The 17,356-nt window shown below is 37.2% G+C and overlaps 1 protein-coding gene across 1 annotated transcript in view; it reads right to left on the bottom strand.

Annotated features, from left to right (window-relative positions):
* The window catches only part of LOC129245004 (uncharacterized), a 99,181-nt gene extending 83,465 nt beyond the window's left edge, over positions 1-15,716 (bottom strand). The window contains exons 1-2 of the mRNA XM_054882944.1: positions 15,495-15,716; positions 4,834-4,959 (exon numbers count right to left, since the gene is read on the bottom strand). Coding sequence (XP_054738919.1) covers positions 4,834-4,959; positions 15,495-15,716 — 348 coding nt within the window. The remainder of the gene's footprint in view (positions 1-4,833; positions 4,960-15,494) is intronic.
* Positions 15,717-17,356: the final 1,640 nt, after the last annotated feature.

The following is a 17,356-nucleotide window of genomic DNA, read 5'->3' as shown; positions in this document are numbered from 1 at the left end:
CTCAACTTGTTGGATTTTATCCTTTAGCTACGTGGAAAGTTGTATGTAAGGATTTTGGTGTACATGCGTCCAAGAATTAGGTACAGTTCGCGCAAGAATTGAAGCCAAATGACTAGAGTATAACGATCTACGACAGGCATACAAGAAAGAGGTGTGTAAAGCCAAGAGAGAGCCATAGAAAGATTTCTGTGGCAGTATGGAAATCACACAAGCGAAGTGGCTAGGCTCAGGAAACTGTTATCAAAACACCCGACTATGTCTAACTTAGTACGTAAATCCAACGGGGACTGGATTGACAGTTGTGAGGAATCTCTACACTCAGTACGCGTTTTCCAGGATGGACAGACTCCTTAGGTCAGGAGGCTGTTAGAAATAATGTAGTAAGCATCTCGAAAGACATTATTACAACGAAAAAACTAGAGAGGGCAATAAGCACTTTTGACCCATTTAAACCACCGGGTTTAGACGGAATTTTTTCAGCCATGCTCTAAAGGATGGTCAATCTGATGGTAGCATGGATAAAAACGATATACACAGGATGCCTGAGGCTTAACTAAATACCTGTTATCTGGAGAGAAGCAAGAGTTGTGTTTATACTGAAAGCGGGTAAGAACAATCCGATGGTTGGTTGGTTGGCTAGAGTGGTGATTTATCCAGAACCCAACTAGCGCTTCCGCACCATTTTGTTGCCACATCCTCGTTACCAAATTGTTTAACAGTTATTTGCAGCAGGACTATATCCAGTCTGTGCGGCTTAGGAACCTTACTAGGTTGTTGACGTCTACGCCAGACAGTTGCTCGAGACTCTCGAACAGCGGTTTGCCCAGGGTTAACATTCTGTCCTTCCATGGGGCAGGGCATTCACAGTGGAAATGGAAGATTGTTTCTTGTGTGCCAAATTTCTATTGAACGTTACCATTGGGACGATGTAGTCAGTCCTCACCGAGGTTAACTCAGTTTGTCGCAATAATAGACTAGCATGACCATAAGTTTTTCCTTTCCAGCGACCCGCTTCATTTAACCTAAATGCACTCATGGTTGCCGTCTTCTTTATATGTAGGTCTATCGGAATAACGTATGTCAGTGCATTGAGAGCCTCTCTAGGACATGATCTGATTGCACCGACCGTTATTGCACATGCTGATCTTTGTATTCTGCCGAGTAGTTTGGTATTGTACTCTCTCCCTAGAGCCTTCCACCAAACTATCGAACCATACGATAGAATAGGTCGTATAACCGTCTTATACAGCCATAATGTATGCTTAGGTTGAAGACCCCAACTTCTTCCAAGCATACGTTTGCAGGCATATAAAGCAATTTCTGCTTTCCTTACCCGTTCTTCGACGTTTAACTTCCAGCTAAGTTTGGAGTCCAAAATTACCCCTAAGTACTTTGCACTGGTTGATAAAGACAAAGTTTGTCCGTTGATATTTGGTAGGGTAAAAATTGGTACCTTGTATCTGGTGGTAAAAAGCATAAGTTCTGTTTTACGTGGGTTTAAACTTAGCCCACATCCTGTGTCCCAAGAGTTAAGCTCGCCTAACGCCCTTTGGATGATCCCACTGATCGTATTTGGACACAGTCCTGACACCATTAACACCACATCTTCAGTGTACGCCACCACTTTTACCCCACCTCCGTCAAGTTTTGTTAAGATTTTGCTGATCACACATAGCCAAAGAAGTAAAGATAATACTCCCCCTTGTGGAGTGCCCCCGTGGACCTTCTTGGTTATGTTGATATTACCCACATTAGCTTTGATGATCCTGGTTTCTAGCATGGAGATGACCCAGTTACTAATGCAACTGTCCACCTCCAGGTCTATCAACGCCCGTTGGATGGCATCTGTGCTAACATTGTTAAAGGCGCCTTCGATATCCAAGAATGCCGCCATGGTATAATGTTTGCTCTCTAGAGAGCCCTCTATTGTTCCGTTAACCTCGTGAAGCGCCGTCTCCGTAGATTTGCCTTTAAGGTATGCGTGTTGTGCAGTTGATATACCAGAGCTCTCCAAAGAGCTTCTGAGGTGCGTATCCAAAAGTCTTTCAAAAGTTTTTAACAGGAAAGACGAAAGACTGATTGGCCTGAAGTCTGTCGCTGATTCATGTCCTCTTCTACCTACTTTTGGTATGAAGACGACCTTGACTAGTTTCCAGCTGCCTGGAATATGGCCTAAGTTTAAACCCGCTTTACAAATTTCCTCTAGCCATGGTACAATCCGATACTCTCAAAAGAATATAGGCCAATTAACCTCATTCCTCCTGAAAACGCTTGAGAAAATCTTCGACGCCCACGTTAGAGAAAATAGTAGGTCAGACTTTATGTCTAAGACACAACACGCATATACTAAAGGCAGATCCACAGAGACTGCGTTACACTCACTAGTGTTGGTTAAAGAGAAAGCTCCAGAGTACAAGGAATCAGCTTTAGGAGTATTTCTAGACAATATTGGTGCATTGAACAATGTGGCGAGAGCAGCCGTTCTAAGGAGCGTAGATACAAAAAATACAGAAGCCGCTTTTTTTCATGGATAAAGAACCTTTTAGGTTGTAGAATAATACGTGCGGAATGGAACGAAGCTAAACTCACTAAACTACCATGTGACGTTACACCACAAGGTGGCATTCTATCGCCACTTCTCTGGTTACTCGCAGCTGAGCTATTAACAAAATTTGAAGGCACGGCATCTAAGCTAATTTCTTATGTAGATGACATAGCCATAGTAGTAACAGGCAAACACCTACCATAGATACCGTGAGCGACATAATGAAAGTACACTCGCAACAGCGCTTCAATGGGCAACTCAGATAGGCTTGAGGATAAACGCCGATAAAACGGATATGCTACTTTTCACTAGGAGGTACAAGATCCCAAATTGGCACCCCCGGAGCTAAACGGCTTAAAACTGACTCTTAAAGACCAGGCAAAGTACCTTGGAGTAGTTTTGGATAGCAAACTATTATGGAAGCACAATATATTGGAGAGGAAGAAAAAGGCCAGTAGCGTACTAGATTCATGTAAAAGAATACTGGGAGTTACATGGGGTCTATCTCCTTCAATAATGTGTTGGTGCTACTCAGCTGTGTTAAAGCCAATAATACTCTATGGTGCTCTAGTGTGGTAGACTGCATTGAAAAAAAGGACTCACAAAACACATCTGGAAAGTATTAAACGTCTTGCTGCACTTTGCACGACAGGGACAATTAAAACCACTCCTATGGCCGCTCTTGAAAGAATACTCAACCTACCACCGATTGACATTGCGGCAGAAGGTTTAGCAGCTAGATTTGCCGCAAGACTTAACGCAACGGGGGAATTTAGCTGTAAATATTTGGACATTGCTTAATAGGTATGAGTCATCAAACAAATACGGACTATGACTCCGAAATACAATTGGGTGAAGAGATTCCGAACAGCAATGAAAGCAGAGGGGCGGAAAATAGGTATGAAACCTAGCCCCAATACGCTTAACATATTTACCGATGGCTCGAAAATGATGAACGGAGTAGGTGCAGGAATTTATTGCGTACAGCTAGACATCAGGCAGCCAATTAAGTTCTCTTGCCATTGCAGTATTTTTCAAGCAGAAGTCTTTGCGTTGGAAAAGGCTACAAAAATAGCACTAGCAAGGACATCGAGCAACTCCAACATACAATAAATATATACGTTGACAGTCAAGCGGCAATAAAGGCAATAAACTCATATGAAATTTTATCCAAAAACGTTCTTAGGACTCGGGAAGCCATAGCTAGTCTCTCTAGCCGCAGACAGACGGTTACACATCTATTGGGTACCCGGACATAAGGGCATTGCCAGAAACGAAATTATAGATGAAATTGCCAAAGCAATGTTTACATACAATTCGAACAAGAAAACGACATACTGAATCCTTTAAAACTCCTGATGGAGAAAGGCAGTCACAGTAAAATAATGACTGCGCTCACTAAGCAAGAGCCGGAAAAATTAAGTTGAATTTCACCCCTACTTTAACATTTTTTGCACAGATATTCATATATCTTAGAGCTTTAAGTTAACCGAGACATAAATTTTTCCGCACTTGCTGAAAAGTTGTAATTTGCTTTCTGTTATGAGATTAAGCTTTGACTAAAAAGCAAATCCATTCAATAGTTTTATTTTTCGCACATTTTCAACTCACTCTACTTAATGTCTTCCAGTGCAATGAAAAATTGTTGAAAAATGTATTACAATATAAATTTCTAAACGATCGTTCGTATTAATTTTTCACAACTGAAAATTCTAACGGCAAATCTGCTTTAACTTTTCGCAAATCGATTACACTGATTTCTTAAGAAAAGAAGCAAATAGAAAACAATGTACAGAAATAAATCGCAAAACATCCCACACTACGCTTCATTTTTCTTTGTCAAGGAATTTAGAGCAATTTGGCAGCTGCGAAATTTTGCAGAGAAAGTGAGAAACTATTTTTGCACAACGTTGCACTTTTGGAATTTCACTGACTCACTACACGCTGAGGCCCTCTACGTCCGGCTCCTCGTTTTCCTGTCTGATCCTCGCCTTCAACTCGCATTAGTTATATTTGTTTGGCATTATCAGCCACTTAAGTTGGCTCTAAGTTTGTAGCATTTTGGTGTTGTTGCCACGGCTACGTTGTCCACTTTATTTGTGCTACACGTGTTCGGCAAAAGCAAGAGCAATAACAACAAATAGTACAATGCCAATAACTAGATATGTATGGTTGTATATTTTGCTTTACAGAACAAGTAGAAACTTGTAAGCTTGCATAGTTTATCCTGTAAATATTTTATTTTTTTCTTCAAATGCAATTCATGTCGCTCATACGCCAACGCTTACCTGTATTTGGCAAAATATCTCGCCGTATGGCCAACAATGGAAAAGCGCTGGCAATAGTCCAAATGGTGTGATAAGCAGTCCAATGGTGAGGTCATTTAAAGCCAAAGAGGTGAGGAGATATCGTGGCTGCAAAGGAAAAGAATGAAGAAGAAAACGAATGTAGTTAAAAATGTGTACGAATAAGGAAATGACGCAGTGCTGAGGTATGAGAAACTCTTAAAAACGTAGCTTTAAAGGACGTTTCCGTGGCTGGCCCTAAGTGTTGTTGTGATATATTATATATACAATTATTTTTATTTTGTATAAAAAACTAATCTGGAAAAGAAAAATAATATTGGGTTGGGGAAAAAGTAATGTCGTATTTTGTCAATTGAGCGCGACATTTAAACATATCTTGCGTTGTACTTATTGCATCGGGTCACACTAAACGGCGATTTAAAGACGACAATCTGTACTACGAGGGGTGCCTTTTATATGTCGGGATTTGGCAACCCTGGTGTTGCAATCTGGCAACTGACAGCTGTATCGCAAAGTTTGACATTTTTTGGCTTTTACGTACTCAGAACGTACTCAGAAATACCAGCGCTATTTGTGTTGTTTACGAGTACAGTAACTTAAAAGATTCATCTCGGTCCAAAAATGGAATTAAATCGTGAACATTTTCGTGCGATTATGTTTTACAACTTTCGACGTGGATTAACTCAGCAGCATTGCATGGATGAACTTAATTAATTTTTTGGCGATGAAGCTCCATCAAGGACTAGTGTTTATCGATGGTGTGGTGAATTCAATCGTGGTCGTAGTTCACTCCAAGACGAATTTCGTGAAGGTCGTCCAAAATCAGTTGTTGTTCCAAAAACCATTGATGCTGTGCGCGAACTGATATTGCAAGATCGTCATGTGACCTATCGTGAGATTGAGTCAATCTTAGGCATTAGTGGGACCAGCATACATTCAATATTGCATAAACATTTGACTGTCAAAAAAATTTGTTCGCGTTGGATCCTACACAATTTGTGAATCGCTCAAAAAAAGGTTCGTGTCGATTGGTCGAAGAAAATGCTCAAAAAATACGATCGCGGGGCTTCGAAACACGTCTATGGCATCGTGACAGGTGATGAATCATGGATTTACGCGTATGAGCACGAAAGTAAACAGCAGTCGACTGTATGGGTGTTTCAAGATGACCCAAATCCAACTAAAGTTGTTCGCCCACGAAGCACTTCCAAGCAAATGGTCGTTTGTTTTTTCGGAAAAACTGGACATGTCGCAACCGTACCCCTACAACAACGCAGAACAGTAAATTCTGAGTGGTACACAACCATTTGTTTGCCAGTTGTCTTCCAAGAAATTAGGAAAACCAATCGCCAAAGACGGATCACTCTTCACCAGGACAATGCGAGCTCTCACACATCGGCTCAAACAACTGCATTTTTGAGCACTCAAAAAATCGAATTAATGGGTCATCCGCCATATACTTCTTTTTATTCCCGTACGTAAAAAACAAACTGAGAGGTCAACGTTTTTCGACACCTGAAGAAACGGTTGCGGCATTCAGAATGCATGTTTTGGAGGTGCCTCATTCAGAGTGGCAAAAGTGCTTCGACAATTTTTCAGACGCATGCAAAAGTGTATAGATCTTCATGGAGAATATTTTGAAAAACAATAAAGTGATTTTCGATGATTAAAATTTGTTTTTGTTTTCTAATCCCGACATATAAAAGGCACCCCTCGTACAAGTGTCTTTTTGACAGTGTTGTGATCGTAAGTTTCAGTCTTAAGTTATAGGGCCTCAAAGATGGAGTCCACCAAGTAAGAAATTCGTCATATTTTACGTTTTTACTACCTTAGAGGTAAAAATGCAACGAAGGCAACGGCAAAAATTTGTGAAGTTTATGGGCCTGATACTGTAACGATTCGCACAGCACAGCGTTCGATCGATTTCGTTCTGGTGTAGTAGATGTCGAAGATGCACCTCGTACTGGTAGGCCAATCGTCGCAGAGACTGATAAAATCGTTGAAATTATCCAAAGAGACCGGTATGTGAACATTCGCTCGATTAGTCAGGAACTGGGTGTAGACAACAAAACCATTTGCAGAATATTGGATTCCAAAAAAGCTGGATGTTTGGGTGCCGCACGTGTTGACGAAAAAAAATATCTTGGACCGAATAAACACTTGCGATTCTCTGCTAAAACGGAACCAACTTGACCCATTTTTGTAGCGGGTGGTGACTGGTGATGAAAAGTGGATCACGTACGACAACGCCAAGCGAAAAAGATCGTGGTCGAGAAGCGGCGAGCCGGCCCAAACCATGGCCAAACCCGGATTGACCGCCAGGTTTTGCTGAGTTTTTGGTGGGATTGGAAGGGAATTATCCACGACGAGCTACTGAACTATGGCCAGACCCTTAATTCGGTCCTCTACTGTAAGCAACTTGATCGTTTGAAGCAGGCGATTGACCAGAAGCGGCCAGAATTGGTCAATAGGACTGGTGTTGTGTTCCACCAGGACAACGCTCGTCTTCACACATCTTTGATGACCCGGCCAGAAGCTATGGGAGCTTTGATGGGATGTCATATCGCACCCACCATATAGTTCGGACCTGTCACCAAGTGACTATCATCTCTTCCGGTCCATGCAAAACGCCCTTGGTGATACCAAGTTGGCCTCAAAAGAGGCTTGCGAAAACTGGTTGCCTGAGTTTTTTGCAAATAAGGAGAGGGAGTTTTATAAAGGGGAGATAATGAAGTTGCCTTCTAAATGGCAACAAGTTTGCGAACAAAACGATCAAAAAAGTCAAAAATGTATGTTATTAAAGGGTCAAAGGTCATTAAATGTGTTTTTTACATTTATTTCTTCGCACATTACTTTTTCACATAACTCATCAAGTTTCTTGTTTCATAATTCGATGATTAATTTTGCTCTTTGCGGCACCTCGTATATAAATAAATATCTGTGTTATTACACGTTAAGTGAGCCACCCAACTGTTCGGAATAGGCTTTGATTGAATCATTTTTGTATGTATGAATAGTTTCTGTTGAAAAAATTCCTTTCAAATGTCAAATGCCCAAAGGTGGAAAGTTAAAATTGCGACACCAATGTGGCGGATGAACTTTTTTAAAATTAAGCACATTAGCTTGAAACTCAATACTTTTTTTGGTTTTTCCAAGTCGCTGAATGGAGATGTGAAGTAAGATTTTCAGAATGCAAAAATCGATCTTTGCTGGTTATTTTTTTTAAGAGCTGCCTTCTTCTTCTTTTGTACACCAGACCTTTTCATTACCGGTTGTTTAATTTGTTTACTTATTAATTATTCTTATTATTAATTTATTTTTTTATGCAGTTGAATTTTGAACAACATGAAATTCACATTCATAGCAAAATATCTGAATCGTAACCTATTCTGGATAGAAGGGTGGGCCATTCAACGTGATGAGATACAGTCAGAAAAAAACACAGAAACAAAACAAATACTTGCTTGTGTCATCTGAATTCTTATATAACAATTCATTTAAAGTTTTTCACAGAGGTGGTTACAATAATAGCACAGCGACATTTTCTAAGTTTTGTCTATTTTATTATTTATTTAAATTCTTGTATAAAAAAATTGTTAAGCTACTAAAAAAGCTTAAAGTTTCGCATTTTATACAACACTATAAAATATTCAATTTTTTTTTCTAAAACACGTACACAGAGGTGACCGAAATAGTAGCATAGCGGCATTTTGCAAAGCTTGTAATACTTTTTTTATTTTTTATAAAAATAAAGGATAAATTACTCGTACAATAAAAGCCATATAACTCAAAGTTTCACACTTTATATAAAATTAGTTTTTTTTTCTTAATTTTAATCTTCGAAATTGCATCAATACCATATTTTCCAATTTTTTCATAACAGCTGTCATGGTAATTTTCATAAAAATTTTAAACGAAGCAAAATCGGTTCATATAGACTTCGCACAGAAGAATATCAAGTTTTTATCACTACACATAAATAGCGTGCAAATCCTGTACTATAACATGGCCAAATACTTAGGTATGACATTAGATACCAAGCTTCAAAATCAAATGCTTACGTTAAAAAGACAAAAGAAGAGGTAGAAAGGAGATTTAGAAATGTGTACTGTCTTAAAGGCAACCAATCAGTTACAATATACAATAAAATTCTCTTGTATAAGCCGGTGCACAAACCAATTTGGATCTATGAGGTCCAGCTATGGAACTGCTCAAGCCCTACCAATATATTATAAAATCAATACAAAGATTCTAAAAAAGAGTTTTACGATGCGCTGTTAATGCACTTTGGTATGTTCGCAACACTGATATCGAGCGTCTCCTTGGCATCGCACCAGTTGCCACTTCGATCAACAGAAACGACTACGCCACCATGTGAATAGCGAAACCTTAGCCCGAATTGGCCCAGGTAAAGGGAAAGAAAGACTGCCATCTCACGCAGTAGCTCACTTCTCTGCAAGTTTTATAAAGAACATTATTACTTTTATTTGTATTACACAGAATTGAATCCAAATTATTCGTTAGTTTCTAATTTTTAACAATGGAAATAAAAATAAAAAAACATATAAAATTAATAAATAAAAAATTAGTCTATAAAAAACGACTTCCACTTTTTTTTTTTAAATGGAAATACTTTATTTGCAATCTATCTTAGAATACAGATATTCAGCAAAAGAGATCTTATTACCTAATGACAGCATAGTATTTACACTGGTGCAAAACTACATAGAAAACTATAGAATTTTTTCTTTTTACAATTCTTATGCATATTTTATGTTATTAGATTTAATTTTTACTCGAAAATTGTATAACTTACTTCATGTATAACTTATATTAGAATTTTAAATTTATTGGAACACTAACAATTTCATATTCAGCTCTTTTTTTATTATTATTATTAAATTGACAAATTTAAAGGAATGGCAAGTATAAGACATGATTGCGCTTAAATCGTCTAATTTCATTGGTTGTGTCCAACAAGCAAATAGCATTTGTGTTTACATGATTTGACAATCGTTCAATGTATCTGTTAGAATATACGATTTCTCTCTTAACAAATGGAATACCTAGATCCATGTGTATGGCTTCGTTTGTGATAAACCAAGGTGCATTAACAAGTGTTTGTAAGGTCTTTGACTGGTAGCGTTGCAAAATCTCCACATTGGGCTTACTAGCAGTTCGCCAAAGCTGTATACCGTAGGTCCAGATAGGCTTCAATATAGCTTTATACAATCTAACCTTGTTTTCTAGACTAAGTTGAGATTTGCCACCAAGTAGCCAGTACATTCTTTTGGTTTTATTTTTAAGCTGTTGATGCTTAGCTTTGATATGATTTTTCCATGTGAGGCGTCGATCAAGATGCATTCCCAAGTACTTGACTGTGTCGCTAGTAGGAATTTGATGACCATTTAAATACACTGGAGGACATTGTTCTCTTCTTAGTTTAAATGTAACATGAATAGACTTTTCATGATTAATATTAATTTTCCATTTATTGAGCCAAGTTTCCAAAGTGTGTAAGTGATTTTGTAGCAGGGAGGAGGCCTCTGCAGGGGACTCACTAGATGCGATAAAGGCTGTATCATCAGCAAAAGTCGCCACTTCTACCTTTTCTGTTGTCGGCATGTCGTAAGTAAATATCGTATACAAGACTGGGCCTAAAACGCTACCCTGGGGCACACCTGCGTTGATACTATATATTTCAGATGACGCATCTTGGTGCTTTACATAAAAGTGCCTGTCGCTTAGATAAGATTTAAGCATTAAGTAAAAATGCGCTGGTAAAAGTTTTTTAATTTTAAAGAGTAGTCCCATATGCCAAACTCTGTCGAATGCTTGTTGTACGTCAAGAAAGGTTGCATAACAGTATTCTTTTCTTTCAATCGCATCTGTAATAACATTCACAATTCTGTGGCATTGTTCTGTGTGCCATGCCCACCCCTAAACCCAAACTGATGTTCAGGAATGATATTTTGATCCTTAATTACAGGTAACATTCTTTTCAAAAATATTCTTTCGAATATCTTCGAGAATGTTACGAGCAAACTAATGGAGCGGTAGGACTTGACGTTATTTTCAGATTTGTTTGGTTTTGGGACCATTACTACGACAGCACACTTCCACTGTGTGGGGCAGTGGCGGATCCACGGGGGGGGTTTTCGGGTCCGGACCCCCCCCATTGGAATCATGCTCTAAAATTTTATGTTTCAATTCTGTATGAGTCAAGTTAAAAAAAACAATATTTTTTTATATGCATTAGCAGTTTATTAAATTTTTCTTCCAGTTTTAATTTATTTTATAATAAAAACAATTATAATACGACGGACGCATTTCAAAATTTTGAATAATTACACAGGCCTGCGTAATTTCATTTTTGTCCAATTTCTAAAACGGCTACGAGTGTCTCTTGAAGTTTTTTTTGTGCTGAAAACGAATTTGATCTTGAAAATGCTCCAGCACGTCAGGACTTTTGGCAATTTGTGGTTAAATAGTCAAGAAATGCCGATTTTGGACATCTTTATGAATTTTTTTTGAGTAAGGTAAATTTTTTTTTTTATTTTCCACAACGGAATCGCAAAGTAATACTCTGTAGCTTTAAAATCCATTTTTTAAAAGACTTCTAGGATGAATGAAAAAAAAGTTATACTATTTTGAATTTAAGACTTTTAGACATGCATAACAAGTTTCAAGCGAATTACATTAAATTTTCGAAAGATCGTCCGCCATATTGGATCAGCCATTTTTAATTTTAAAAAACTAACACCAGATTTGTAATCATCGACACCAATGTCGAACATACATAGTTTTCTAAGAATCTGTTGCGCCATTAAAGAGGGCGTTAAGAAAATGAATTTGCATGTCTAAAAGTCTTAAATTCAAAATAGTATAACTTTTTTTTCATTCATCCTAGAAGTCTTTTAAAAAATGGATTTTAAAGCTACAGAGCATTACTTTGCGATTCCGTTGTGGAAAATAAAAAAAAAATTTACCTTACTCAAAAAAAATTCATAAAGATGTCCAAAATCGGCATTTCTTGACTATTTAACCACAAATTGCCAAAAGTCCTGACGTGCTGGAGCATTTTCAAGATCAGATTCGTTTTTAACACAAAAAAACCTTCAAGAAGCACCATAGCCATTTTAGAAACTGTACCTCGCAGGACTGTGTTATTAAATATCTTTTTGACAAATCGATAGATGATGAACAATATACAAGAGGTTTTAAACACTTTTAAATTTTCGAGGCTTCTCAAAAAACTTTCTGAGAATTTCCTCATCAGTTAAATCAATGCGATGATGGATGTTCAAAGATGCAAGACCGTTGAGACGCTCCTGTCCCATTGTGTTTCTCAGATAATCCTTTATCCTTCTTAAGGTCGAAAACGATCGTTCTGGAGTTGCTGTTGTCACAGGTAACACTGCCAAAATTCGCAACATTTTGTTGACGTTTTTGAAAGTTTCATTATTCATGATCTGAAAAAATTGCTTCTGCTTAAATTCTCAATAGAAATATTTATTTACCTTATTCTGTTCAAATCCACAGTTAAATTGCTTTTTCTATATTAGGAGTTACTTACCGATAATGCATCAAGTGAATTTTCGATGTTCTGATTGCGGATTCGTTGTCTCCACATTTTGCCTTCTGAAATGAAATTACTCTCGGAACAATCCAATACTTCTTCGTAAAATAGGTAAAGATCGGCGCATTTTTTTCATCAAATTCTTGTTTGAGAAACAGCTGTCCGAAACTTTGAAAGACTGTTTTGTGTTTTTGAAACCGACTCTGGAGATGACAAATGTACGTATCGAGAAGTGGAATGTAGAATGCGATTTTGTAGTATTCTTCAACTGTTTGCGTTTCAATGTTGCAACGGTATTTTTGTCCTGGGCATCGACGAGGCGTTTTCATTTCAATTTCGTATTTAGAACAAATTTCAGAAACTTTTTCATAAACAATGTGGAAGCATGAATCTACGTTTTCCCGCTTTTCCTTGAAATCATTCAAAGCATCATCAGCCAATTTTGTTGCTTCTCCTAGATCTTGATTCTTCAACTGCAATTCTCGACTTAATGGTAGAACGAGGGAATTAATCGATTCCATTATTTGGCAGGACATTTGAAATTCGACTGTGAAAATTGCGGTCAAAAGTTGAGATGCTGTGCGTGAAGTATCTCGATCCTTCCATGTTTTTATTTCTTCTAACGCTTCAATAACAGCCGGTTGAAGTTCGACGTACGTTGATACAGCTTCATGAGATTGAGCCCATCTTGTAGGACAGATAGACTTCAATTTTTTTCTACTTTTTTCACTTTTATTCGTCATTTTGGCAATTTCGTTCTTCAAGATGCTTTGTCTCTTGGGCCAGTGAAAAAATGCTTCAATTGATCCCACAGTTCCCAACGCGTTTTTAATACTGGTTACTTCGCAAGCTGCATTAATTGTTAAACAGAAGCTATGTGCAGCGCAATGCACATAAATTGCAAGAGGGAAAAATGATTTCAAATAAGCCTGTGCTCCGCGAAATTCGCCACTCATTGCTGGAGCTCCGTCATATCCTTGGCCATACATAAAAGAGCAATCCACGCCGATGTCGATCAGGTAATCATTGATAGAATTCGCTAAAGCTTGTCCAGAAACGTCAGTTACAGTTACCTTCTAAAATACCCCGGACCCCCCCCTTTATGAAATCCTGGATCCGCCACTGGTGTGGGGTAATGATTTACATTCAAGATATCATTATATATTTGTGTGAGTAACTTTATAGCATTATGTGGTAAAGCCTTCACAACTCTACTATCAATATCCAGGACTTTTACAGTTATTCAGTCGGGAAACTTCTTCAGTAACTTCGTCATCTGATATTTGCAACATTTTTAAGGCGTCTGAAGCCGAAATTTTGTTGGAATAACAAAACTTCAAACAAATTCTTTGTTCAACTTGAATTCCATCGTTAAATTCGAAGAACACACTCGAGCTTGACTTGTTTACAGTAGCACAGAAAACAAACTATGTGACATATCACGCTGAAATTTTCCATATAAGCTTATAACAGTCCTACCGAAAAACAAAAAAATTATTTTTGCCTTATGTCATCCGCGGACCGTTTTATTGATAACGTCTCGTTCATATTTGAGTAGAAGGTAAAAGACCTGGTGCTGACTCTTCTGCTCTGTTCCGAGTCGTAATGTTATTCATAAATGATGTGATGTTAACTCTTCTGCCCTGCTCTTGGTGCGAGAAGGTTCGTCAACAGTTTCTTGATATTTCAATGAAGTATACAAACTGGTTAAATAATAAATATTTTTTTTTATTAACATATATAAATAGTTTTTGTACTTAAACAAAAAAAAATTTAATTAAAAATACTTCATATATAAATAATTAACTTAAAAATTATGTTAAGAAGTTACATATGTCCAGAATTTTCAAAAAATCGATTTTTTTTACAGATTCTTATTCTTTATAGTTTTAGGCGTATTTCTGTGGAAGTCGATTGTAAAAATTCCCCATGGATACAAAGTTATAGTAGAAAATGTAACTGCCTGACCAAAGTTTGATGCGCACAGCTGTTCTTCGTTTGTGGCGGAAAGTTTAAACTTGTTTTTTCGAAAATTTTTTTTCGGCACGGTCTGCATGACAACTCAAACAGTTTTCAATATTTTTTAATGCCGTTTTCTTAAGTATTCGAAAATGTTTTCTCTATATTCCGTTGAGTCAGATTTTTGACATTTTTATTAACAAATTTTATTAACATAATTAAAGTGTGACATTTATGCCGTAAAACGCATATTGTTTTTAAAATGCGTAAATTGCAAAATTTTTCGAAATTCAAAAATCCGACTCCGCAGACTATAACTACAACTTTATTTTACAACAATTATTTTACTTTTTACAGACCCATCAACATTTCAAAGATAAATGATGCAGACCGTGGAGTGGTATGTATTCGTATATCCATAAGCACAAATCCTCCAAACACCAGAAACAGTAGGCAAAAAACATCGTCAAGGAAGGCGGAGCTAACTAGCATTTTGTCGTCATAGCAATGGGGAAATTAACAGCGTTAGCCGAGTGTAAATACTGCTATAGTAATAGAGCCAGCGCTGCTGGCGCCATGCATTCAAATTGGTTCGCTAGTCGAAATGTGTTTTGTGTCCGAGTTTACTCCTTATGTTTTGCTTTGAACTAACTTGCGTACTCGTCATCCGCCATTTGGCCAATACGTGTTTGAGTCGCCAATTATACCCAAAGGGTTAATTTAGTGAGTTATGAAAATGATTCCAACTTATGAAAATGCTAAACTTATGAAAACTTCAAAAATATTCAAAAATATGTATAATGAAAATAAATAAATTATTCTTTATTTATTATTGTAGTAAATGTAGATGTATAAAAAGATGAAAATATATGCAAGTATATTTGGGTTATGTGAGTTTTTCGTAAAATAACATATAAAGAAACCATCCTTTACTCTTATATATCAATCGATAAATTTTATTCTTCATGCCATTCACCTTCTCCCATAAATCTCTTACAAGTACACATTTTATTTCCAATATTCTTCCCCGCCCATCTCAAAAATGCTATCTTAAATATTTTTCTGCCAATATCTTCATTCAAGCATTTCATCCCCCACCACTCACCTGCTGATGTATGTACGGCGAATAGCGACGGTTGTTTATTACAAATATGACCAGCGCATTGGCACCAATCACACCCAGCGTTAGTATAAGGATGAGCACCGCCTCGATGGTCTCCGCAATGCCAATGTGAATAATGAAATTGTGACTGTTATAGCGTGGATGTGAACAGCTTGAATTCTTAACAGTTGGCGGCACGAGTAGTCCACCGGCTTTTAGGTCCATTGCAGTGCTGCTGAAAGCAGAGATGAGAAGGAGTAAAGAAATAGCATAAGTGTTGTGTGTACAGTGAGCAGTGGGCAGTAAGCAGATAACTATAAATTTATAGTAGCAAGCAATAAAGTTCAAGAAAAGAACAATTTTTTTGTTGTTGTAATAAATATATTTGCCGGATGTTAGTTTTTGGTGTATAAATCAGTACCAATGGCAGGCTGGAAATATAGAAACATGAAAAATATTTGTAAGTAAAAATAAGATAATGAATTTGTTTTTGGTTGGTCGAGGTGAACGCGCTACCGACGATGGTAAAAACTAAAGAGCAGCGCTACAGATAATAGTCGAGTAAATACCAGTTCGAAATTTGATAGCGAAACGCCTCTTAAGAGAAATGGATATCAACCAATAAGCGACTTGAAGGAGCTAATATTAATTGTTTTTGTTCACGCGTATCGTTAAGAATCGGATACCTTCATTAAAAGTAATATTTAAGGCAATGAAGAATTGAATGGGATTTAATAATGGGTGAGACTTCGTCTGAAACTCTTTGCTACGAAATAACACCACAATTGACGAAGGAAGAGTACTATTAGTATACTTGAAGTTCGGAAGTAGACTGACAGACAAGCCTAAATAACAGCATTGAGTCTTGCATTTTCTGCATCTTACTGTTAATAACAAAGTTGCATACGTAAACAGGGGCAACTGCCTGTAAAGTGGAAAACAACAAGTTCTTCAATAAAGGCAATGGACAAGTAGACTCGAAAGTATAAGAACATTTTTTTACATTTAGGTAACATTTATGTAAAATTTGAAAATCAGACCAGAGCAAGACAACTTGTTTGATAGTTAAATAAGCAACGTTGCTACTCTTGTCTAGGTTTGGCTATTTAGGTGGAATTTTGGTGTTGGTAGGATTACACAATCAGACGTATATTTTAAGGCAAGATGCTGATTAAACTTTTCAGAAGTTGTTTGATGTAATCTAAATTCATATTAGCCGCTAATAAATTGTTTTTTTTTATATTAAAATTGGCGTAAAAAGGAAAAGGCTGTAGTTTGAGATATTTTTACGAATTTTAAAAGTCAAATATTTTCTGATGTCACATAACTTCTTATATAGCAAAATTCATGTTTTTTGCACTTTTAAGTCAGAATATCTTTATTGTGTTGTCAGATTTGAATTCAACACCTCAAGATCTCTCGATAAATTGTAGTCTGGTTTTGAGTTCTGAAAATTAATGCTAGTACAGAATGACTGCTTCAAAAGAAAGATATCTAATCACAATTCTGTTTGTCGCCGAAGTGAAATAGGATTCATATGAAGAGAGGATTTTTCATAAGTGTTCATAAGGCCATAAGGCCATCTACAAAAAATTACTAAATCAAGCCTTATTCCTATGATGTGACTTAAGCAGAAATCACTGTTGGTCATATACATAACCGAACATGCTCTCTGCTGTCCAACTAGTGAACATCATACACATACGACTCTACAGAATCCCATGCAGTTACAATGCAAGTGTGAGTCGGCTGCTGTGAGAGCCAGTGCAGTTAACATCGAACAATATACGCGACGCTCGCAGTTGCTATGCAAGTAGAAGTCGACTGCTGTGAGAGCGAACAGAGCAGTTAACAGCAAAGAGCAC

Source organism: Anastrepha obliqua, chromosome 4 (assembly GCF_027943255.1).
Source record: "Anastrepha obliqua isolate idAnaObli1 chromosome 4, idAnaObli1_1.0, whole genome shotgun sequence".
Taxonomy (NCBI): domain Eukaryota; kingdom Metazoa; phylum Arthropoda; class Insecta; order Diptera; family Tephritidae; genus Anastrepha; species Anastrepha obliqua.
Note: the sequence above shows the minus strand (reverse complement) of the source record. Positions and strands in the feature narration are given on the sequence as shown.